This window comes from Channa argus, chromosome 1, assembly GCF_033026475.1.
Source record: "Channa argus isolate prfri chromosome 1, Channa argus male v1.0, whole genome shotgun sequence".
Lineage (NCBI taxonomy): Eukaryota > Metazoa > Chordata > Actinopteri > Anabantiformes > Channidae > Channa > Channa argus.
Window position 1 is genome coordinate 38135636 of NC_090197.1, and position 27507 is coordinate 38163142.

A 27507-nucleotide genomic window follows, 5' to 3' on the forward strand; every position below is an offset into this window, starting at 1 on the left:
GTTGGAAGCTGTAAAAAAAATAGAAGCAAAAATATAGAAAGACACAATTTACAATGAGTAATTTTTATGTCATGTTTTTAGGGTGACTGTCTGTCTGTCTGTCTGTCCATGCTCTTCTTATGAACACGACATCTCAGGAATGCCTTAAGAAAAGTTATTCACAGTTAACATCAGCATCTGCTTGGATACAAGGATGAACTGATAAGCTTTTGATGGTCAAAGGTCATGGAAACCGTGAACCCATGCCGGTCCCATTCCCGACAACACAATAACTCAAAAATGCCTGGAGGGAATTCTGTTACATCTGGCTTAAAACATCTATTTGACTCATGAGTGAACTGATTAGATTAGACATACTAAACACATACATGTAAACTGCAAATAGTGGGTGGAAGTATACAACTGCAATGTAGTAACTGTAGTTTGTGTGAATACTGAGAACCAAAATGTTAAATTATGATGGTGCTATATCAGTACCAGAATTTTGGGTATTATTACTTTAACTGAACATCTTTCTGTCTTCTTGAAGCACTTTCATCTGAACAACACTGCTTTGTGTTAAATAATTCTTTATTTGATCAGGCAGTTAGTTTAATATAAAGTAACATATGTGCTTATCAGATTCAGACTTAAGATGTATCATAATCAACAGTCCTGTGATTAGTCTGTTTAATCACTGGACTTGAAATATTTGGAAGAGGGATTTAAAAGCGCTATTTATTCTGTGTGTACTTTTGAATCTAAGAATCCTCTTTTTTAAAAATGCGAAAGCAGCTTTTAATAATGAAATTTCCATCCTTCTCTTGTTGTTTCTTCATTCGAGTCGAAAAAGAAGATAGTGTCACATGGAGGCTCTGACACAAAAGAAAGGCTGTTAAACAGGAGCACTGAAAACAGCAGGGAAGAGGACCATAAGATGGTAAAATCTGAAGTGCATCACACTTCCTAATGTGAGACAAACAACAAGGTGGAAAAAGGAATTAGTCTTGAAACATACTGAGGTTTTTTTTTTTTTTTTTGTGAAGGAAGTTCATGGCCTAACCTGTCAAACCATTTCCTCTGTGGATGAGTCACCTGCGCTTATCATCATGCCATATTTCATCAGCTGCCTAGAGCCGATTTTACCTGTTTTGTTTGGGTTTTTGCGCTCTGTGAATCTGTGAGTTATGCTTCTGCAGAGGAATGCTGACTGTCTCGAAAAATATACATCCTTGATGAGGCTTGTCTAAACCCAGTGGCAGCAGACAACCTCCTGTTTGACAGGAGCGAAGAATCGCTCACTCTCTTAAAGAAGCAAAATATAATTTCCTTGTTGTGCACATTAGACACGTTCATGTGTATGTTTCTTTGCATGGACTCATGGTGAACTAGTTTATAACAAACCATGAAAGAAAATGTAGAACAAATTTAAAAAAACATCTGTTTCACCCGGGTGACAGTGTAAACAAACCTAGAAAACTGTGAAAAAACTTGTAAGACTTGGATGTGTTGATATAAATAAACATGCCAATGACAAGATAGACAGAAACATTATACGAATTTAGTTTCCCAAGCTTTACCATAATATTGTGCAAATATTATAGTCAATTTTATCCCAAGACAGTAAAAATAAATACATTGATAAACATAACCTCCTGACAGGATATGTTATAGTGAAAGTCACACTACAGTACATTTCAGTGCAAACATATGTTTACTTTAAAAACTTTGATCTAGATGTGACCGTGTGAATCCAATGTTTTGTCATCATAATACTTTTTGAACGCCTCAGTCCTGACAACATTCAAAAATTTTCTCATACCCTACTGTATACTGTATTTATCTACTGTGACAGTCTCTACCTTAGGGCATACTCTACTGTGGCTGTGAATTGTAGATTTAAGTAGATTTTTCTCAACTTAGTGCTGCTGCATGGCTATATAACAGCACTATGCACAGGCCTTGGGAGGAAGCCAGTAGCCCCTGGGAAATACCACATTCCAAAATAATCTTCTTTTTTTCTAGCCCACTGAGTCAAAAGCACACTGGCTGGGTGCCCCCCGAAATGTAGCGAAAGCCTTCAGCGCATCTATCATCCACTCCATTTCATCAGTGAAACTTTGTTTGCTGCACATTTAGACTCTCACACTTTGGTAATCAGACAGAAAAATAACTGAGTATTTTGAATAGCAATATGCCTGATTTTGTACCTATATTCTTGTGCATGTTTCAGATGGGAAGGTGGAGGTGACGAAGGAGAGCCTGAAGCTCTGCACCATGGGACCAGGAAAAGTGTTTGGAGAGCTGGCAATTCTCTACAACTGCACCAGGACCGCCACTGTCAAGAGTGAGTCTCCACAGACATCTGTAAAAACATCCAAAGTGCTTGCATGAGCCTGTGTTCAATATCCACATTCCCCAGGTGACAGATAATGTCTCCACGTCCGACACACACACACTCTCACCAGTCTTGTCTTGCTATAGCGGATCAGTGGTCTTTCTGCCTCTTAAATTATCCGTCCTGCTACAACACAGAGAGATGGTCACACTGTCCCTGTATGAATAGGTGCATGGAACACAGCGATAGCATTGTTCCTCTGTCATGATGAACCCCGCCACCCCATCCCCATAACCAGCCTGCTTCTACACAACACTCCAGCTAAGTGTCTTGTGAGACCCCCAGTGAGCTGAATGTCAAGGTTTACTGCCTCTGCTCTCTCATGTGTCAAAGCTCCAACTATGGAAAATGCACAGTGGGTGAGTAGGTGGTCTATCAGACTGGAAATCTGAATAGCCCAGTAGTATATGGAGACAAAACTGAGTAAGGACAGGACAGATGGTCTGCCATGCACATTTGAGAACTAGTGTGTAATAAGAGAGCGGTCAGAATGAAAAATATGTGTTTATGTCAGGCAGGAAATGGGAAAGAGTTAGAAATGTGTTTTTGGATAGAATAATAAATTGACAAAGGTAAGACGAGATAAGCTCTGATGGGTTAAAGTGTCCATGTGCACGTACAGCAAATGTTGTTTAAATTAAAATAAATGAATATATGAAGTGTTGCGAATAGCAACGAAGAATATACTGCATAATAATTCAGTATAATCACTATTTACCTGGTAAATAATTCCACACTTGGTGAGCGTCATCATTTTACCCGGTTTGGGGTGAATATATTTGTGAGAGCCAGGTGTGAATGAATGCGTGAAGAACGGGGGCCCTGTGGGCCTGTAGACATGGTCCGGGACGTGTCAGTTCAAGTGTGGAAGAAACTGTCTGGACTATTGTGGCAGTGAGGTTGTGTGACCCTTGCTGACCCCTTTCATGTCCCATAATGCCCCACCACTGACCAGCCAACCTGACAGAACTCTCAGTCCCCGTTGTCATGGTAACAAGTGCCCACAGGGACATGAGCCAGCTCTTATGGCATAATATATCCCCCTTCCCATTGGCGACAGGGTGTCTGTCTTTTTCTTTTGGTGCCTGCCACCTGCCCACAGGCATGTATGTCCCATCAGGGTCTTTACAAGTGGACATCAGTGCTTTGCTGGTGAGGTGGCTGCTTAATAAAAACTCTACATGGGACAAATGATGTAATTGTACACATGGCCTAAAATGAGTTTACACTAACAGGGTCACTTTAACTGTCTCTGAGGGTCGCTGTCTTCATTTTAACATAGTTCTCTACACAATATATATGAGGGATTTAAGCTGGCACGTTGGCTACTAGAGTCAGTCATTTTAAAGCTACAATATACAACACAAGCCGGTGCTCAAAACCACATCACTGTGCTCTGTTGTGTTGTTGTTGTTAAGAAAAACTGACAATAAATTAAAATGCTGCAAAATGTACTTAGAAAGCAGAATAAGTTTTAAACTCTCTGTTTGTTCAGAAGCATGAGCCTCACTCAAAAACTTTTAGAAGAGAATATCTCTGCACTGCTGGCAGTCTGAGTCACAGATAAGGCATTAAAGGAACCTCTCCACATTTAAGTTTTGGGACATATTTCAAGTAAAATATATTCAAAAAAGTTATGTACTTTAATTTAATCTGTGTGTTGAACCCTGTACAAGGACATATTCACAGTGTAATTCCATTTTACATTGCTTGGTCTCCTAAGTCATATGCATGAGTAATTATATCTTGGCAGGAGTTTGATGATGAACCTGCTAATGTAGACTCAGTGAAGCTCATCCTAAAACTGTGTATAGTATCCTCTCTTCATCCCTTGACTCAGCAATAAATTACAATATAATGACATTATTGCTATCTGTGATAATGAAGAGATTATTGAAATCTGTCCCCCATTAAGAAAATTCACAGTCATTATGTGCCTTATCATCATTTAGAGACAATGTGTGCAATTTGACTTTCTTCTTCACAACTATACGAGATGTAACTTGAAATTAGACTACCAAATTTTGCGAATGAAAAAAATTTAAATATTTAACGATAAATATTTAATGATAGTTTAAAAAGCTTCAAATATTGGAGTCCAACTGCTTATAGTCTCGAAACACCAAATGGTCCAGCTTAGCCCATTTACTTTTAATTAGTGGTCACCATTTGCAAAGCATAGAACAGACAGACTTTTAGTCTTCGCATTTTATCTTTCCTGTCTTCCGGGCATCATTTGGTTTATTTTAATTTCAGAACATTAGAAAAATCACAGACTTGAAACTGGCTTCGTTACGGTAATTCATCAGAGCAAGCATTGTGTCTGCTCCTTTGCCAAATCAAGCTGCACTTGCAGTCTTACCACAAACGAATAACATGACTCTGACAACAATAAGCGCAGACATAATGTTCACTATGAAAGATTATATATCACAGACGTAATTTTCAATTCTCTGCAAGTTGTTTATCAAATGGCACTGTTATAAATAGATCATGGAACGCCTGGAAAAACGGAAAAATATAACCTGGAAAATGGTTTGAAGAAATGGAATAAACATTATCTGTGACTTATAGTAAAATCTAGAATATGCAAAATGACAATACAATGCACAAACAGAAGCACAGTGAAACAAAAAAGCATTTTTTTTTCTTACCATACACCTTAACAAAAATCAACTGTGTTGGATCAGTTTTTCTGGAAAGTGTTTTAATTAGCAAAATGTGTAAGCATCAATCCAATTACTGTACACAAGTTATATGGATGTATAGCAATGCCTAGACATAACTGGAGCGTTTACTAAGGAATACAAAGACTGGTTGAATTCTTGCATTTGCATCATGAAAAATTCTTGAAGGTAAAGAAAAAATTTCTCTGTTTATAATTCCACCACCCTATCCTCCATCATACGAAGAATTAAAGTGTGTGCACTTGCTTCCAGACAGAAATCCTGTAAAGTCCTGCGCTGACTCAAGCTTTTCAAGTAGTACTTAGTCGCAGGTTGTGTAGTACCACCAACAAACTCCACAAATCAATATGTTATGTTTAGTTTTGTGATACACTTAAGTGTAGAGTTATGGCCACTGTAGGGGTTTGGCTCTGCCAGCCTTAGCAAATGAGCTGGGATTTGACATGCAGCCTGAGAGAAAAATGTTCTCTCAGTTTACAAAAAAGTCCCCTTGCCCTTAAATCAACATCATATCATTTTCACAAGAGGCAAAGATGCTGGCTGCAGAGTACAGAGGGTAGAAGCAAAAGACAAAGGGAACAGGTGATGAATTCAGGACAGTGGTGACAGCAAAATGAGTGAGCCACCTCAAGGGAAGTGAGACAAAATTGGTATTTCTGTGTCTGCAGACAGACCAGAGAGAGGGATAGTGGCCTTCTGCCTAAAAATACTCTTTTATACAATCAAAGTGTCACTGTTTCATGAAGACTTGACAGCATAACAGGATGCAATTCAGCATGAAGCGGCATGAAGCTGTGCAGCAATTGACTGAAGTAAGCATTACACCATCAAATGACAGCAGCAGGAAGGAGATAAACTTAAAAAATTTAATTATTGTTGTGGTCCAGTTTGAAAATGCCTATTTAAGCTATGTAGTCATAAGCAGGTAGTTGCTAAAAATGTAAATCATGTTATGAGGGCTTACAATAGGCCTGCAACTGACAACTATTTTCATGATTGAATAATCATAGTCATATTTTTAGTTGTGTGGTTTAAAAACAATGAAAAACTACTGTCTGTATGCACTGTCTTCTACTGTCTGGCATTATTTCTTAAATCTGACTCAGGCAATAGTCAAAATACTTTAGTTTTATATATTTTAGCTGCCAGTGGATTAAGCAATTAAATAATTGATAATTGAAGCAGGGTTTGATGAACACAATTCCTTACAGGCTCATCTAAACTGATGAGAAGTCAGTCAGTGCAACTAACTTGATCTAAATGCTAACTAATCACAAGCAGATGCTATTTTCTGTCCTTACTCATAAGCATACTGTTCAGCAGCAGCTCCAAATGACGTCTGCATTATTCTAACCAGTTGTCTCTTAGAGAGCGAGGTCACTGCCAGTCACTACTAACATAATCAGTGAGACTGATTATCTGAGCGCACCATCTTAATGATAGTGGTTGAAAAAGCAGCCTAAGTGGTCACTGCAGAAACTGTGCTTTTAGTTAGAATCATAATTGTCATTGGCATGTAGACGTTCTGGGTCACCTAAACAGACTCCAGGTGTGGTGGACACCAGCATGCATTTGAAAGGAAGTCCTACTTCACTGAAGCCACCAAGGAAATGCACATGATATGTAAAAACACACGTTTCACAAGCAAATCTTCCTGTAAATCTCCCTCACACACATGCATGGAGAATTTTGCATAGTGTAAAGAGTTCTGACACACTTATTATGTCATGATGATCAATGTCCAACATAGCGTCGCCATTTTAACACTGTCACATCTCTTGTTTCACACTCCCATGCATACCTATTTGTTTAGAGGAGTGACTGGAAATTAAATGATTGGGGATTAAACACAGAGCTGTGTTTGCATAACAAGTGAAAGAGCAGGTAGTTTTCTCCTTTTTTGTATGAAAATAAAAGTGACTTTTACAGGTCAGAGCTAAAAAAAAATAGTGGATTGTGTTATTATTGTTAGTAACCTGCAAAGGCCACTCAATACTGTATATGTACAGTGATTTTTTATTTTATTTCAAACAACCCATCAGACAATTACTACAAAAATGTAAGATGGTGAATTGCATTTTGAAAAAATTTGAAGTGGCTTAGGTAATTTGTAATTATGATATACACTGTCTGGCCAGTGGCCACTTTATTTGGTACACCTGACCAATCTAATGCAACCCAATACAGCAGCTGTGCCATGACTTCTACTTTTACAATGTTATAATTTCTCGGTTTTTAAGTTGAAACTGTCAGAAAGGTGATAATTCTACTGTTTTTTATTGAAGTCATAGTGGGTAGTGGAATGGTACTGGACTGCATTATAAGGAAAGGTGGTTCTAAAGTTTTGGCCCCCTCATTTATTTTAAATAGGGCGGCCAAAACATTAGAACCATCTAAGGCATCCAAACAGGATTACAAATTGATGAGGCATAAAAACCAATAAACCGCCAAGAAAGGGCTGTCACTCCAACACCATAAAACCACACTGCAAATGAGAATATACAGAAATCAAAATAAATATCTAAAGGAAATTGGATACGTGGTGGAAACATTGAACATTTGCCTCCTACTGTAGCAGTGCAGCTAGCAGTTTCAAGAAAAGTCAAACTTGACCAAAGCTACTGAAAGGGGGGAAAGAGACATTGCCTAAACTTCAGTAACTCCAAGATCATAATGTCTCATATGAAAAACAACAAATAACACGGTCTCATAATTGTTAAATAATAGTCAGTAAGATTAATTTATTTGGAACATAATGATTACAGGTACAGGATCCAGTGATGTGGTGTATATATCCGATGAATGACTGTATGAAAACTAATCTACACATATACAGACTGTGTATCTGACATTCATCTCAAATTGACATTTCTTTTTTCCTAATATTATCCTTAATTTTAATCTTATCTCTTTCATAGCTAACATAGCCCTGACAAACGAATGTAAACACAATTCATAAATCCTATTATTGAAGATTTTTATTTTCCATATGTTAGCTGTGCAAGCCCTGGTTGAATCTATTCTTGAATGTGCATGTTGGGTCACTATGCACTGTGCACCATCAAATTCTCCTAGTCGCTTTTTTTCCCCCCCTCCATGGTGGAGCATTTGGTCCTATGAGGTTTGTCTACTGAATGCTAGAACCTTCTGATGACACTCTCAAACACACACAGGCAGCACAGACATGCATAACTATGTAGTTTCTGACGTGCGCACTCCAGCCTGCATTTTGACAGGTGCTGTTTTAGAGGTGAAACTGTCTTTCACCCCAGCATGCTCCAAAGATTAAACACGACAGCCAGAAGAGGCCTAATGTCTGGCAAAGCTATACAGTCGGCAGTCAGACACACACAAACAGTGATTTTAGCTACACAAGTATCACAGTTTGGTATAACAGAAAGCAAGTTAAGCCACAAAAGTACAGCATTATTCTGTAGATTTCCTTGGAAGGTCCTTGTAAGAGAATGATAGCTCGGCTGGATAAAAAAACCCTTCCTTCCGCTGGGAGTGTGCAAACAATCGTCTGTCTAATCAGTCTAAGAGAGGAAAATGTGCAGGAGAGTTTGTGTTAATGTGAGAGAGTGTGTGTATTACGCTACGTCTGCTCAGTCTCAGGAATCACCCTGTTCACAGTGACTGAGTCTTGTTTTGGCAGAAAGAGAAAAGTTACAGATGTGACTCTTTGGAGAACCAGAAACCCAGCTAAACATTATGGCTCGTGCAGAAAGCAGAGAATGGCTGTGTTTGCGGGAGACTGTGGCCTCTATGCCTCTTGCTCCTTTACTTTTGGGTCCACTTGGTGTCTGTGTCATATTTATTTCCCTGGTAATGTGGTTTTGTCTGTGGCTACTAATAGAAATGTCTACTTACAAAATATTCTTGTTATATCTCAACCTTTTTTTTCCTGATCATGAAATGTGAGATGACCTTCAGCTTTTACCCACCAGTATGATTCCACAGTATCAGCACATTGTCTCCTTGGTCCCTTTCAATCATAGGTACTGCTTTCATGTTTGATATGGTCCATAATATAATGCAATATCTGCTCTGCATGCAGGGTAAAACAATAGCTTTTAATTTAGTATGTTTCACTGTGATTATAATCAAATTAATACAGGGTATAAAAGCACCCTCCTAACAAAAGTCATTCTGTCTGTGCCTCTTGAAAGCCAGGTTGAGTACTTTCAAATTGCACTTCAGACATAATAATTACTGTAAATTTGGTTGAATGTTGCAACACAAATACAGTTATTGGCTCTTTCTAAACTAGCCTTTTCACATGCTAACACCGGAAATATGTCATCTGTGTTTTACCTTAATTCCAATAATTACTGACCTTTACCCACTACATTAGCTACATACATTTAGCATTCACTTACACAGCAGTATCTTGCTGATGATCTAATGAAAGCACAAGTATTAGTTTGTAGCAGCACCCCCTGCCTTGGTCCTGCTTCCAAAGAGCACTAATAAGCTGGGTATAAGTGCTACACTGTTCTCTTTAGTCAGCTGAATAAGTTATCTAACATGAAATGTCATAAATGCAGTCATTCGTGGGGGTACCGAGGCCACTATGGTCTCTGCCTGGAGGAGTCAGTCATTCTAGCAACATTTACCTTGCTACAAGCTACATTCTTGGCGCAGGCAGCCCAAAGACAAACTAAAGTGACAATAAAAGAAATCAGTGACAGTACAGGTAGAAGATTTAGCACATTAGTCCCGGTGTTTGTCAGGTTATCTATATTAGTGTGATTTTAATGCATTCAGTATTTTCATAAAGCACATTTGTATATTGTTTGCTTATCTCTATTGTTTATTTCCATTAAATAATGTAGATAGTTCAAAACAGTGTAATAATCCTTTTATTCAGCAGACATTAGACTGAGTAGTTCCTCTAGGAAATTGCTGACCCCTTTTCTTAACGCAGCCTAAACTGCCAGATTTCAAGGCACTTTTAACACTTTTACAAAAAACATTGATGGTGCTATTTTTCTGTTTTCTGGTCTTGCAGAATTCATAGCCAATCGGTTAAGTTAAGTGTTGCAATCGTGACATCATGTCTTCCTGCAGGGACTGACTGATATGCAAAAATATGGCCAGCCATCTATCTATTATCTGTACCTTCACATCCTGTTCAGGGTCGTGGGGGGCTGGAGCCTCTCCCAGCTGTTATTGGTTGAGAAGCATGGTACACCCTGGACAGGTCACTAGTCTATCTCAGGACAAACACTGAGAGGATAATGTGCATGAGAGTGTGTGTTAATGTGCAAACAACCAGACAGACGCCCAAGCACCCTCACATTGACACCTAAGAGCAATTTAGAGTCACCAATTAACCTAACATGCATGTGTTTGGACTGTGGGACGTAACTGGAGTACCCGCAGGAAAGCCACGCAAGCATGGGGAGAACATGAAAACCCCACACAGAAAGGCTGCAGCCGCCAGGGGATTCGAAAGCATTTAGCTTTTCTAAGTAAGAGAAAAGCCACATTTGCTAAAGAGCGTATACACTGTACTGCTGAGTGAATGGACAGATGACCTCAGATTGCTGATGGACAGCGATGTCTCGAGTATTAGGAAGAGATAATGTATACAGTGGGGGATTTAAAACCACTGCAGCTATTAAAAGAAATCACAAATTAGATTCACTGAACCCAAGGTGGTTGGGCACAGACCTGAAAACTATCATTAGGCAGGGCAGGTCTGTGAAGAGTTAGAGATAAGGGCTATTAGAATCAGCTAGTGGGTGCACTCTTAACATAGAACACAAAGGCACCATATAATCTTCTCTGTTTACAATCTTAGGCTATTGACAATAATTACAAGTGCAACCAAAAGCAGGGAAATAAAAGACAAGCTAGACATAAAAATGCAAATGTACAAACTGAGAGAAATGGCAAATGGTTGAAACAAATGTTTCTATGGTCATGTCACAGAGGAATGCAGACAAGCAATTAGATAAGCAAATAAATAACGTAACAAAGAGAACTGAAACTGCACTACAGAAAGGAGCATCATTTGCTAATGATTGCTTAAAAAACAAGGCTCACAAATGTGCATTTCGTTTCTTGTGACTGACATCTCTATAATGATATTTTTATGTAAAACAAGGCATTCGACTTTCAACCCCTTGTGCTTTGAGCAGACAGCCAGGAAAGCTACATTGCCATCTTTGGATAGTTTAAAAATGTTGAAACAGAGAGAAATGCTTTGGTAGAATTACAGTGTATATGTTTATGTGTTAATGGTTGCATGAGTGTGTGTGTGTGTGCGTGCGTGCGTATTTGTTTATGTGCATTTGGACTGGGGGCCCCTGCTGCTGCTGTTGTTGTTGTCCTTATTCTCAGTTGAAGCGCAGGTGTGAGCCCTGAGCGAGCAGCTCTTCTGGGGCTCTAGACATCTTGAAAGGTTAAAGCACCCAGAGAGAGGCAACCTCAGACAGCAGCAATGTACAGCCAGTCTGTCAGTTAGTCAGTCAGTCAGTCAGTCAGTAAGAAAACAGCCCTGCAGGTGTAGCTTTAAACAACTGCTTTTCATTGGAAATTTATGCTAATAGTATCACATGAAAATATGAAATGGATAGCAATATGAACATAAATTTTACTGACAACTTATTATGGTGTGATTAGGGGGTTTCTACTTGTTTTGCACTACCCTGAGAACATTTCTTTGTAAACCAGTGTACAAACATGGGAATATTGCAAGCAACAAAGGCCAGGACTGAAACCATGGTTGTTGTGGCTAAGCATCTTAACCACTGGACTACCAGATGCCCCTATTATTCTTACTTCTGTTATAACCTGCTTTTGCTGCTGGTCAGGTTAAAAAGCTGATAAAAACTATCTATAAATGTATCCAAAATCATTCAGACCACCTTTCAAGACATATTCTAACAACGTAAACTGAATCCATCTGCCCAACTCTAAGTGCTACTAAGTTGGAAAGTGCTCTGTGGAGTAAGCTTCTACAAGGTCTTTCCCCTGCATTAATGGCAGTTTTGGCTACAGTACATGGGAACATAAATGAAAATGGCTCTTGTTCTTCCTGATGCTTAAGAGTAGCACCAGCAATTTCAACACATTGCAGTAATAAAGAAGGGTCCTTAAACTGTAACATGCATTTGCAGTGTTTAACTGAACACCGACCAGCTCAAGAAATAAAAAATCTCTGTGGGTAAGCGTGACAATCTGTATAGAGTCAATAAAACCTTTGTTTCATTTGTAGTTCATAAATACAAATCCTCCATGTGCTTGGTTGAGATTGTGGACAGTTGTTATTGCTAACTGTTAACTGTTTTAACTAGACACTAAGCAGTTACAGATGCATTAACAACACCCTCTGGAGATGAGCAGGGCTCGGCTGAATTTGCATTCAGCCTGGGGAACCTGTAATGATAATTACAATCTGGCGAACAAAAGCACATATAAGTGGCTAAGCAGAAATGACTTACATACTTGACTGTTTAAGGTGCTATAGGTTTCATGAACCTGTTGATCTTTGAAAGCTATGTTATGCAACTTAAGCATTTGAACATGGGATCAAAAATTCAAGCGACTGCTGTGCCTCCATCTGCCTGTTCCACTATGCTCTGCTATATTCTGCACAGCTATTCAGTTGACAGACATAATCAAATTACAATGAATAAGAATGCTAAAATACACATACTTTAAGCATAAATACTTGAAATCCCCTGCTGCCAGTGCTGCTCTGTAAGTCTAACTTCAAAGAGGCATCAACAATTTTTCTCCACTCTCCACAATTTGATAAGATTTGGAACATTTCTACAATAAGGAAATAAATGAATGAATGAAAAAAAAAACACTATACTAAAGCTTTAATGTGAAAGCAATTTTCTAAGGGAGATGTTTCTTTTTACAGTGTAACATAGCCTTGAGTTTGGATTGATGAGTTTGGAACATAATGTGCTACATACTGTATTTATATAGAATTTAGCTTGATTTTCAGGCGCAAAGATCAGAAAAATGTGGTCCATTGGTCTTGGACACATACCGTGTAGCCGTTAGTAGCAAAATTGTTATTCACTGATGTCAAACTAATCTGAGAGAAGGTGGGACTGACCTTTCATCCAACAATCACAATCACTGTTATTTTTTAACTAGTGAAAATACATCCTGTACAGAACATTCTGTATGACTGACAGTGACTGCAAGGACAGGATTGGAAGCAAAAAGCTGCTTTATATACATGGCTTTTTTTCCCATTTGTAGAATATGTCGGGGAATAGAGTAAATAATACCGGCTAATGACTTATATATACTGTGGCACTGTATATTTCTTGCAAACAATTGCCTTTCCTACTTTCATTGCAGTTCTCAAGGAACAGTGTGTCTAGCTTCTCACAGCAGAATAAGGCAGTGACAAAGCCTAGATGTTTGGTACCATAGGAAAATAATAAGAGTGGCAGGTGGAAAAGCAATGGAATTTCTATTTGCTGAGTTTCATCCCCCCAAACTAACTTAATTTCATGCCCCATGAGAATTGGATGTGGTGATCCATGTCGTAAGATATTTTATTTTTTATTTCTACACAGTAATTCGTTAACCCATTATGTATATACTATAGGTGCTTAGCTTTGTAGGCTACTAAACACTTGTCCAATCAAGGCTGACAAATATTATTTGTTGTCTGAATTATTTTGATTGGGAAGTGAAGATTTGGGGAAATGCAACAGCTTTTCACCACATGCAACTGTGGTAACTGCTGTGAGTGGAAAATATTCAACAATTTGCATTACAGGAACAGATACTGCAAGACAAATATGTCAGCTTATGTTTTGCTCATTTGTCAACATTTTGTGACTTTGCAGATATCACCTTTGTCGACATTCTGAGGGTCGTACAGTCCTCAAAAACCCAAAACAAAAAAAGTACTTTCTGCTAAGAATGGCAATCAGCTTTTTGTATAAGCAAACGTTACATTGGCAAAATTCCACATCTGTAGGTGATGACTGGTAATGAGGACAGGCAAGTGTGTGAAATATGATTTTTTTTTTCCTTTTACTCTTTTACACTCTTACTGTTAGGAGTAATGAGTTAATAATGAATGATTTTGGATACAGTAAGTGTGACTTAAACTGCTTGAACTATGCTAGTATTGGTTGCCAATAGCAACAGCATATTAAACTGAAACTAACTGCATGTGGCAGAGTAATAAGACTGTATATGAGTTGACCAGAAGGTTGGAGGTAGGAGAGAGGATGGAGTCTGCACAGGAAAAAAGACAAATATTAAAAGACTTGCGTAAACATATTATACTCTTGAAGTAATGAATACAGGTTTGATTTTATATCTGAAAAATGCCAGTTTTTCCACTCAAGACTTTTGAACACTGAGGAAAATATCTATAATCTATGGGGGTTGGTTTGTTTATTGTTGGTGCACGTATACATTGTTTCCTCCCATAATGAGTAGTTTCTCTATAGATTTCATAGACACTAAGCTTCACATTGGTCTCCTGTAGAGTACAAAGGCTTCCTGCAAGAATAATTGCCGTTTCATTTACAAAAAAAAAGGCATACACACATATAAGTACAGTGATTATGCATGCACATGCTGGCATGAAGTCACTTGCTCACACACAGTCAGACACAAAAACATGTATTCATCACATTCGGGCAAAATGATGGTGGGAAATATCACTCCAGCATCGCTCTGTATTTTTGGGTAAAGAGATTTGATGTTTTTGCCTCAGTGGGTTGCAGAACATCAGCTTTGACTGACAGAAGGCCTTATGTGATTCAACAGTGGCACAACGAGTCATTCTTTCTTACTGTCAGAGCAGGAATAAGAAAATACTTTTGTAGTAATTTTAGTGTAGACACTGCTAGTTAACTCATTCACTAGGATTCTATCTTGCGATATTACATCAGTAAAAGTGTTTGACAACGTGTGACACATGGTTTTACATTGTTCTCAGGATATCTGACTTCCTGGAAAATCAATAATTTGACAGATTTCAGTGTGTGGTTTCAAGTAGTCCACAGAACAAGCATTACAAAGAAAGGTGATATGTGATACAAACTGGACTGCGGCCTAAAAATAACCCACTTGCTGATGAATAGCAAACACACTTCATTTCCTCCATTTGATTTTCTACCGCCGGGGAGACTGAAATTTATCAGGTTATTCAAACTGATTTCCTCTGTGGCAAATAGTTTCAGGTTGATTGTATACAGTGATGAGGACAACAAACAATTAAAATGTACCTCGTACACCGATGAGAAAGAATCTTTTGCTGAAAAGTTAATTTATATCCAGCAGATAGTGGAGAACGAAGATGTTTTCATTGTTCCTTCATAAAAGCACTTGGCTTCCCACAGACGTCATCAGCTCAGATAGGGGTACTTACGTAATGACACGGGAAATAAAATTTGTTGAAAAGAGGAGATGAATTACTTGTAATGAAAATGTTCTGAACAATATATAAGCCTGATTAAAGGCTGTTTAAAAAGAACACTATGTTAACAGTTTTCTCAAAATTCCTTTGGTATAACTAACTGCCCTTTTCGTCTGTTCCTATTCATCTTGCTGTTTTTTAACTCTTCCTTACTTTGCTTCTTGACCACTGATCCCCCATCCCTCTTCTCTTCACAATTGCAGGTGAAACCTCTTTCATTAAAGGTGCTAGGTTTTATGAAGGCTTTAGTGTTAAAATTCACCACTTGAGTTGCAGTGGCAGCCTACCCTCTCAGCTTTGTGTGTCTACATTAATGAACACTTTTAGACACATGAAATGAAAATACATGGTATTTCACCACAAATGCATTAGCATTTGCCATTCTTATCTACTCTAAAAATAAAAATACTTTCCCACTAATGTAAGGTTTGCCAGTTTCTCCATTCGTTTGAAGACTCTGTTGCTCTTGGTCCATGCGTTTTGTCCAGAATGTAATGTCTCATTGAATATTTAGTTCCCCCAGGACTTTGTGGACCTTTCTGTGATTGTTGTGCCCTAAAATGCCTGATTTTGCAACAGCTGTTTTTTGCTGAATTGTAATGCATAATGCAATATTTTAATGTTTTTAAATGCAAAGTCACACAAAATTCATGGGGGGTTGGTTGATCTTTGGAGAGAATGACTATTGAACGGATAGCTATGAAAGTCTGGACAGATATTGGTTCCCTGACGATGAATTATACTGACTTTGGAGATGTTATGACTTTTCTAATAGCACCACCATAAGGTTGACATTTGTAGTTCAGTATGAAATCGCTCATTTCTAAGTACCTCAGATAGCCGCAAAGGTTTCTACAGATACTCACATTCTGCAGAGGATTGATAGTAATTTCCCTTCTGTGTTTTTTCACTAGTATGTTTTCACCTATCCTGTGAAATCTCTCAATACACTTAAATGCGTGGAACAAAATTTAATTCACCGCTCTCAGACATGTGCTGTACATTCTTCGGTGATTCAGACTTTTCCTCTGGCACCACTTTGGTGTTGACATTTGTGCATTTAACTATCTCAACATCCATAGAATGTATTTGCTGTACAGTTTTTCGCAGAGAATAAATTGGAAATAACTTTTCTCCTGACATACCCTCTACCTCCTCATCTGTTCTGATTTTTATTTTGTTTAATACTTTGTATAATTACGAATTACCTGCAAAATTAATATACGTATATTGTCAGTCTCATCAGCTATATTTTCTTTTTAGCATTAATTATCAAATGCTAATCTAACACATGCTCTACTAATATAGTGGATGTGGTAAATATTTACCCGCCACACATCAATTGGCAAGCATTTCCATTGTGAGCATGTTAGCATACTGATACCAGAATTTAGTTCAAGTGTAGCCCAGAGCCACATGCATGGTTGTAGTTTTGTTTTTCCTCACATTGTTCAAGGTTACAGTACTGGTAAAAGCAAATACTCTTTGCTGTTACAACGTTGCCTATGATCGCTGATTGTCAGCAAAGAAAGCATACCTCATGTGGAGAAGCTATTCTTTAAATTATGAAAGAGGTAGATGCTAATTGAGCGTATGGTGAGGTCTACTGAATTTGACTTTATAATATTATGCTCTGGCTTCTATAAGACTTAAGGATCCCTGCTCAAATTGACCAGGTCTTTAAGCTGGAAGTTATGGTCTGCACTTATATAGCTCTTTTCTACCTATTGTCACTCAAAGCACTTTAAAATACTTCTTATTCACCCATTCACACACTTATGGGGGACCATAGGAAGCAACTAAGTTCAGGTTCAGCATCTTGCTCAAGGACACTTTGACATGCGCTCTACCTTCCTGCACCACAGTCGTTAGCAATAATATTAGCTTTGTGATTGCAGATTTACTAACTATAGATGTACCACTGTCCTTTCAGGTGAATGGAATACTTATTTAAACCAACCAAACTCATGAAGTCTAAATCTGTACATGTTTATGATGAATGTCCAAACAAGATCAGCTGTAATTGATGAATACAGGGTGGGAGGGGGGGTTTGTTAATGTTAGAGATGAGTGGTAAATGGTGTTTTTGTCTTAGGACTCTTTCAGACAGAAAGCTAAAAGCACACCTTTAGAAATATTTCTCTTCTAACTGCCTCGGACAGGAAGGTATCAACTGAAATGTAACAAGATTGTCCGGTCTATGCTCAGACTAAGATTTATGCATTCAAATATTATGACTCCCACAAATCTTTATTATTGTTAATTATGCAAATGGCTAGTGGCTTTTGAAATTAAACTATTTATGTCACCACTGTTAAAATAGAAACACACAATAGAGAAACAATTCATTTATCTTTAAAACAAAATATGGGCTATGCTCTTTTCTCCATCTGGCATAGTATAGGTGAAGATAGTGGGGGGATGGAATGTGGGAGGATTTCTCAAGCAGCTGCTGCTCCAAATCCATGGACTCCTGTCTCCCACACGGTGCGACTATTGGCAGAGCTGGCAGCTGGAGATTACATCTGATTAAGCCAGCTAGTTCTCTGTGTTGGGAGTCACTGAAATGTGAAAGCTGTCAGAAAAGCACATGCTACATAACCCTAACTATAGACATGCAATGTTCAGTTCACAATAATTATGTAAATTCAATGTTTTAGTTCTTTAGAGCAACAATTTTAAATAGTTAAACGTTTTCCTACATTTGTTATTGTCCCTTTCAACCTTACTAATAATAAATTTAATTAAATCTATAATTATGAAAATTATTTCTGTAATGTTTTGCTTTTCCTTTATGCATTTTCTGTGAGACTGCCTGGCATAAATGACCTGTCCTGCTTTCTCACGCTCTAAAGAGCTCATCCAGATGTAATCAAACCTGGCTGATGTTATTAATGACTTAGGGGGGAAAGAGATTACACTCTTTCGCCCTGGAGGCCTGATAGCATTGCTCTTTTAACACTTTCTGAAACCAGACACGTAGGGAACCTCCAAGGAGGTTAATTCAGGTGGCTGCCTTTTTTTAGCATGTACAGTATGTGACCAGAGAATAGTTTTTATTTTCATTTTATTCGACTTTACAGGGAAGAAACTCACTGCCATTTGGCTTCAAATGACGGAACAAATCAAAGGAGTAGGGGAGTCACAGGTTGGACAGTTTGAAAAAATTTATGGAATAATGGTAAAAAAAAAAAAGCTAAACACCCTCAAACCCAAATAATATAACAATTTCAAAGTAAAAATTCTTATGGTGGGTGCTCTCACTAATTAGTCTAGAAACGCTAACTCTAACAGAGCTTTATAACCCCTGCTTAATCATCTATAATTGCTAAAATGATAAATCACAGTCAAGCACATCCTAATAACTAACATGCTGATTATATTTCTAAGGTTATCTGACTAATTTCCTTTACTGTGGGACAATAATTTGATTACCCCCATAGAAAACTCTACAGTTGGGAAAGTGAACAGTGAAAATGTACAGTATTATGCGATGCAGTTTTTTCTCCTCTGGAAAACAAACCTACAGGCACATTACAGTAGACATGTAACACACAAAGTTTTCACTGCATCTATGAGACACTGTGGTGAGAGAATCAGTGAAAGCTTTTTTTCCGTATTTTCTGATGAACACTATATGTATAGGGACATAGGGACATTTATTTTTTGACCTTTCGGCTTATCCCGTGAGTTCAGGATCACCAGAGCGGATCATTGTCATCATGTAGATTTGGCACAGTTTTTACACTGGATGCCCTTCCTGACGCAACCCTCCCCAATTGTTTTTTTTAGCATGTACAGTATGTGACCTGAGAATTGTTGTTATTCTCATTTTATTGGACTTTACGGGGAAGAAACTCACGGACACTTGACTTCAAATGACGGAACAAATCAAAGGATTAGGCGAGTCACGTTTGACAGTTTGAAAAAGTTTATGGAATAATGGTAAAAAAAAGAAAAAAAAGCTAAAAGCCCTCAAACCCAAATAATTTAACATAGAGTATATGTTATATTATATGTGATATATGTTATAATACCCCATAGAATATTGCATTATACTGTGTTATTACTGTGCGCAAAAAATATTTCCTTCCACACTCACTCATCAAAACTTAGGTGAAATCTTTATTTAAACAACATTTTCTTGTTGCCTTGTGGTGCTTTTGGAAAGGAATGTATTTTCAGCAGAACTTTATTCTTCAGCAGAACAACCATGGGTAGGATTTGATTAATTTTAGACCTCAATAAAACGTAACGCTCACAACAAAAATTGCTGTTGCAGTAACACAGTATGAATGTTTCTAAACCCCACACTTCCTGGATGTAAATTGTCATGTACAGAGCAGAAATGTTGTTGTACTCATCCTATATTTATATAATTTACCGGGCAAAAAATAGATTACAAGAACAAACACACATTGAGCATTTGCATAATGTCCCAGGCTGAAATTCAGTTATAGCGAGTTATGACTGAGGCAAATGGATGGGTGACTCTTTCAGCGTATACTTGCCTTTTCCTGTTAGGAACATTCATATGCATATAATCTCTCATTGTTTTTCTCAGGCTAAAACACAGATCCCCTCTTTTTGGCCTGACATGGTAAGAAAATGACCTAACCAGTTTAGGCAGTATTCACAATCAACACAATTGATATATATCTGTAAATAATGGGGAGAACTTAAAGGAAAGGATTACAATCATTGCTTCAAGGTGAGACAAAGAAATCATAACACGCAGCATGAAGGTGAGAAAGGATTACATTCAGTTTTGGTGGTGGTTTCACTGGCAAAACAAACAGTAGTCAGCAGACTGTATATTTATTAAATACAAGGAGTAAAATTCAAACACAATTCTGTCAGTTAACACACTTAATTGCATATACAAAAAGCAGTAATCAAATGTTTGAAGGTTTCTGAGTGAAGCTGCCATTTTCACCAGAGAATTTTAATGATTTCTGACTGATTTGTATGTTTCGCAGCTTTCTCGTTTATTGTCATTTGAAAATGACTGGTGGGCTGTGCAAAGCATAGCAGAGCTTAAAAATAAAATACAAAATAAGTGCATCTGTATCAAGAAGTCCCAGTTACCAATAAATCTGAAACCTGGCCAAAAACTACACCACGAAGACAAAAGAATGCTCCAAGTAACTGTAAAAGTTTATTGAAAAGCAGCACACAGGGGATGGATACAAGAACATTTCCAAGTCCCTTTGTTGTCGAGATAATTCCATATAATTTTTGGACTGTGACTATGCAAAAAGTAGTGAGAGGCCACCAAGACACCCATGACTCAGGAGTTCCAAGCTTCCACAATCAAGATGGGAGAGTCTATACATTAGCGCAACTGTTGATCAGGTTTTTATCAGTTATGGGAGTGTGACAAAGAAAAAATCAAAAAATCAATAAATAAAAATTCAAATTAAATCTTACCTAGAGTTTGATGTGTAAGACCCTGAAGTCAAATGGAGCATGTTCCAATGGTTTGTAGCAACCAAAATTTAGCTTTTTGATAATCTAGTCTGATTATTATCAGTCTGATTATTATCAGACTAGATACTATGACTGGTGAAAAACCTGGGCAAAAGTTGTTTGCACAGTGTCTCCCATTTCAGCTACTTAAGGTTGTAACTCCTTTACCTGAGTCACAGTTGTCGCTCTAGCACGGTCACTTAATTTTTGTGGACTATAAGCAGCTCTAAGCAGATTTACTCCAGTATCATGTGGCTTAACTGTTCTCCCAGGGAAATTCAGTGACTTAGAAATGTTGTTGTATCCATCCTGATTTCTGCTTATCAATAACCTGTGTTCTTTTGTCATCACGGCATAGTTTTTGGTCAGCATGATCTGATTGATCATTAACTGGACCTTAACTGGATCACTGCACTCAAGAGGTCTCCAGGTAAATAACTGTGTGACTTTCAAAACCCGCTGGTTGCACCAGCGATGATTTCTCTGATGAAGATGTTAAATAAATTACTACTTTGTAGAGATCTGTTTTCACACTGACTGTCTTTGTTCTGCACTTTTTCCCCCTTTCAAAAAATCAATTCAATTCAATGTTTTCAAAAAATAAAAGATGAAAGTTCCGTTGGGGGTTGAATACTTTTTAAAGGCGTAGTTTTAGCCTCTTTTGGGTTGCATTAAACTACATACAGTATGTGTTTTTGTTTATTTCCTTTATCCCCTGTATACTGCATGCACCTGTGGGTTTCATGTTGTATGCATTTACAGTTCAAGACTCAAAAGTGTAGCGGTGGAGCTAATGGTCGGCATCACTTGAGCATTAAAACAGTCATCTGCACCCTTGCTACAGGATAACAAGCTCCCTGCGTCTCGCTGCAATTTAGTCAAGCCTCCAAATAATACATTTACCTACTGTGGTGCCCCATACTGCTACTTTCTGCTAAAACACTCAATTGCACACAACATAGTGGGCAATGACGTCTAACCTCCCACTCTTGTTGCTTGGGGGTCAGATTAGAAGACTGCTTTAATAAATTCTACAAATCTACCTCCATACACCAGGTCTGCTGAGTCTTCAGTGTATGCTGTGGTGCAGTCATTTGGCCATATTATCTTTCCAGAAATAACTGTTCTGATAAGGCACAACATAAGTTAGATATGGTTGACATGTTTTAAAATAACACCTCTGGAATGCTTGTATGATTGTTTGGCTTTAGTAGTCCAATGCATTGTTCCATTAGTATTTTAGAGTGTTACTTGTCCATGTTTCATAATATATTAATTGCTTAATGTTTATTTGGGATGCTTATATCATATGTTTTATATCCTTCTTCTGTGAGTGTCTCTGTGCATGTGTATCCTGTATGTGCCCAGAATACGTGTGCATTCTGTGTATCCAAACAGCTGTGTCTGCATACATTTTTATCTCATGCTTTGCATTCTGGGGTTCCTAGTCCAAGAAAGTGTTTCCAACTAAAAACAGCATGGGGCTGTGTAATGAGGACATTTCTCCAGTGGACTGGCCTTATTTTAAAATGCTGTAAAACCATTGGTCTGCAGAGAGGAAGTTTTCTGATGTATGCGGGAATGCATCACGCATTCATGCATGTGTATGCACAGTACATAAATAAGAGTATGTGTACAAACATGTTTGGGTTCATGAGGCACATTTAAGTTCATAGTATTTACCACTGACAAATCCAAAAATATTTCTCAAGAGCTGCTTAAAATGTGGCATCTGCCTTACTGTTATCCTGAACCAAACTTCATTCTAATAGCTAAAAATATGTATTGCTGAAGAGAAGACAATTGGCCAGAATATGCAAACATATCCTCACAGGGACAAAAGAAACAACAACCCCATCTATTAACTCGTAACTTTCGTAATAACTTTCCTATGTGTGTGTGTTTGTGTGTGTGTGTCTCTCCACTGTGTATCATGTGGGAGAAAATATGTCAGGTAAAGTATTTGAACACAGCTAAGCTAAGACTGATCACGTGACCTGATTCAGCTGCTTTGTTACCATGGCAACGATGGTTTTGAACGTGCTGAGTCACTCACATATGCTGAAGACAGGCTGTGAAATGCTCAGACTTTGCCTCACAAAATGTGAAAGTATTAATCCTATTAACAAAATAAAAAACTGTGAATAGCAGAAGGCTTGAAATGAAGGCAGGGTGGCGATTTTAAAACAGCCCCAATTGTGAGTTGAGGAGAATTTCCGGACCTCCGCTATAATAGGCTCCAATGGGAGATTCTCTCTGCACTCTCTACCTTTCCGGCCAAATACTGAAGGAGTAAGTCCTGTCACTATGAGAGTTACATGTCCTGAAAGAACACATAATACCTACGTTTTAATGTATAATTTGTTGAAGAAAGATGATAGTTGACTGAAGAAGAAAGAGAAGGAAAATAAGTTGATAAAAGTTGAAGTTGAGAAGTAAGAGTGCGTGTGATGGAGAAGTAAAAAAATCACATAAAAGTACCTTAAACTAAAACTGTGATTATTTAAAAAAACATAAAAGATAATAAGTCCTCTGATTTGCTAAGTTTGAATCGTCTCTCTCGGCTTCTGAAGTATGCCATACTAGGTTTTTTTTCAATTAATCAATCAGTCAATCATTTGTTATTGATTTCTCGACAAACAATCAAAAAATCCTGTCGAACTGTAACTTATTCTCTTTTACATAGTGACTATATTTTATCACTGTAAATACTTTGTTAATAAAAAAAAGTCTTCAGACAGTGTGTTGTACTACTACTCATATCCCCTTGTCACTACCTTTTATATTGGCTGCTTACATTGAGTAATAGAAAAAAGGAAGAGCCTATTAGCATGGAGTAAGGCAATAAAGCAACATATGTTTACTGGAGTCTGGTGAGCCTCAAAATATTACAAGGTGTCCCTACACAGCATGTGGAGTGGGACTCCCCCTGACACAGAATAATAGATGAATCCAACACATTAGGCAGTCGAGACAAGTCCTTTTCTCCTTCCTTAGTGTTCAGCTTCTCATACATCTCATCAAATGCCTTTTCCTTCGCTTTCACAACCTTTCTTGTGTACTTTCCTCATCTCTCTTACTTTCCCAATCCTTTTTCGCCTGTCTCTTTCCTCTTATGCTTTCCTAAACATCCTCATTCTGCCACCATGTCTCTTTGTCTCCCTTTCTATGTTTGGATGTCACACCAAATACATTCCTAGCTGTCTCCCTCACCACAAGAGCTTTTTTCAAAGTGGAGTACTTTTTTTACCTTTAATAAGTTTTAGTGTGTACTTGTTACTTCAACTCGAGTAATGGATTCGAAGTGGTACTTCTACTCGTAGTGAAGTATTGTTTTAGGCAAGTAAAAGTACACTTTTACTTGAGTGCTGCTGCTTTACACTAATGTGAATCCTGCATTTGTACTGATGATTGTGACTTCTCTGTTAAAACAGATGTTTATCACACTCTATTTACTTCAAGTTTTATCATTTGGTTATAAAATATCTATTTTCTCTTTATTTATATGTAATCTTTTTTTATTCACCACAAAAAAACAAACAGAAAAACAGTACAAATCACACAATACAAAACATAACAGCATAACAGTGTGACAGACAAAAAGACAAGACATGTGTTACCTATGTACAGTGTATGTTCGCTTGTGAAGATGCAATGGGGTTGGAGAAGTGAGGAGTGAGGTAGTGAGGGGGTAAAGGAAAGCTACAAACTACTACTAACTATTAATAATATTGATATTAATAACAACAATAATAATAACAACAACTATAATCATAATCAATTGCTACTGCTAATAATAATACTAATTATGGATATTAATAAGAGTGATGGTATAATTATAAAGCTGAATATAAGTATAAAAGATATTAAAAAACTGATGAGCAAACATCCTTAATAAGCTGAACGTTTTAAAATTTGAACTTTGTTCCATAGGGAAAATGGAAATCAGAAGTAATAGTATAATAATAATAATAATAATAATAATAATAATAATAATAATAATAATAATAATAAAGATTAGATTATCATTACTGTTCACAGTAGATGAAACCTCTAGCAACACGTATTCATGCAGAGGTACTCCTTTTTTGACCCTTATTTGATGTATTTTTTAAAACAATATTACTATATGTCCCTGTAGCCACAGGGCTCCTTGGGGATCTCCAGATTTGCTTTTGGGTCAGACTGTAGATTTTCTCTATCTTCTTTCTTAATATTCCTCACCATCTGCTGCACCCCTGCACAAGAGAGGCACTGAAGTTGAAATAAGAGCCTCTCTTGCAGAAGATAATGAAACTGACAACTGATAGAAAAACCAGCGGTTTTAAATGATCATAAACTCCCATTAACAAAGTCAAGCACTGAATCTTGAATGCAAAATCTCATAATATACAACTGATAATCATACAAATCATAGCTCAGTTAGATGGAATATGGACTTTTGATATGTTTTGTTATACCGTTTCTGCACCAACGACCCAATTTCTTCTGTGAAATGGGTTTGAATGGAGAAACAAAATGACATTCAGTTCTGGGTTAGAGGTCCATTGCTCTGATGAAAATGCACCTTGCCTGGTTTCCAACAGTCTGATTTATCAAGGGAAACATAATCTGATCAAAAGTGACTATAGAGGACCACAAAGAGGGCATGGTTAAGGCTCAAGAATCTGAAAATGGCAAGAAAAAGAATTTCGAAAGACCCAGATCTAAATCTGTTAACAGCGAGGTCTAAAAAAAGAGAATTGAGACATGTAGTGTAACAAAGATGCATGCTGGGCATCTCTGGCACTGACTGAATTTCATTTTGTCCATTCATATCAATGGAGAATTACTACAGCAGCAAATGCCACTCTCCAAAGACAAAACTTTGTCTTTCTGCCTGTATTATGATTTTGTCAAAACACTTGAATGCTCTGTCTTTTGTGTACAAATGGGACAACCTGCTACATTTACATAGCATAACAACACATTAACCTCAATTTAGTCTGTTAGCAAAGAGAATAATATTTTGGATTCGGTGCTCAGTGCCAGCACAGATTGCAATCATTGGGGGAATAATTATTGCTAAATTGCTTCAGGAAATTGTACAGAAAAATATAAAGATAGCCATTTGTGATGTGAAAGTTAACACAACTGTTGTCACGTTGTCAGATAATTGTCCTTAACCCAAAGAGCAATCAGTGACTCAAGGGCTTAAGCTAATGAAGGAAAAAAAAGGTTAAAAAAAAAAAAACTTTGTCAAGTCAGGCTCCTGACCTTAAACCAATTAAAATGCTGTAGCATGACTTGAAGCAAGCCATCCATGGAAGGTATGCCAAAAATACCAATTAACTAATACTGCTGAGTAAAGAGTAATTGTGCAGAATACCTCCTCCCACCAAGCCTTCAGCAGCTACAGGAAACTGGGGTGATGGTCATTGCCCGTAAAGAATAAACACATTTCACATAGATTTTTTCCTACCTAGTAATTTCAGTTGTTATACAAACTCACTCAGAATTTTCTCCCTCATATCACATGCAAAGACCAGACTATAAATCTTTTTATATTTCAAATATAATATGAAATACTTTAAAGTTTAAAGAATATTCTCTGTATTTATTCTGTGCATGCAGAAAGCAGTAATGTGTTGCAGGGCATATACTATGCATATATGTGCTGTTTTAAAATACGAATTGTTTGGAGGTAAAAATCTAAGAACTATATTTTATGATGTGTTTTCTTCTTCCCAGCCCTAACAAATGTGAAGCTGTGGGCCATCGACCGACAATGTTTTCAGACGATCATGATGAGGACGGGCCTCATCAAGCACACAGAGTATATGGAGTTTCTGAAAAGGTGAGAAAACTGTCCCAATGACAGACAAATGGCCTGAATAGGGCTTTGATCTACAATGCAATGAATGAATTAACAAAATGAATTTAGGAGAATATGTCTGAGCTGACTCTTTGCGCCTCCTTTTCCCCAATAAATTATATGACTGTGTTCATTTCTGGTCTCCCATTAAACGTTTCATTAATCCTACTGCAAATATACCTTGTACCCTTTATTATCTGTTGTACCAGAGAGCCTTTATACCCTAACCACTTCTCTATAAAGAAGCTTATTATCATTTAAAAGGGCTACAGGCTCTTTTTTTTTGTTGGCCTTCATGAAGTATAGGATAAAAGACTCATCAAAAGACAGAGGGAGTGCATTGTGCAGTGATCAAGATGCATGAGATGCAATTACAGTATAAATCACTCTCACCCCATCGCTGTTCAGCCTGTTTTTTTTTTTCCCCATCAACTTTGGTCTTTTTAAAGACGAAAATTATATCATATCTTCCCTATATCACATGCACCACTCCATTTTTACACAACTTTGTTTTAGGGTAGAAATATAGAAATTGTATGTACACTTGTATGGAAGAGTTTGGGCAAATTACACATTTTGCTGATTTGAGAAATAAAAAGAAAATACAACCCCTGTAACAAATACTAAACTAAAAACTATGGCACATGCACAATCTTAGGTAGACAACTAAATTGAGTTCTTACTTTCCCTTTAACATCTGTTT

At 37.5% G+C, this 27507-nt stretch overlaps 1 protein-coding gene across 2 annotated transcripts in view; it reads left to right on the plus strand.

Annotated features, from left to right (window-relative positions):
- The window catches only part of LOC137134175 (cGMP-dependent protein kinase 1), an 80053-nt gene that overhangs the window by 22501 nt on the left and 30045 nt on the right, over positions 1–27507 (plus strand). For both annotated transcript variants that reach the window (XM_067518746.1, XM_067518740.1), the window contains exons 3-4: positions 2213–2326; positions 26681–26786. In XM_067518746.1, the coding sequence (XP_067374847.1) occupies positions 2213–2326; positions 26681–26786 (220 nt within the window). The remainder of the gene's footprint in view (positions 1–2212; positions 2327–26680; positions 26787–27507) is intronic.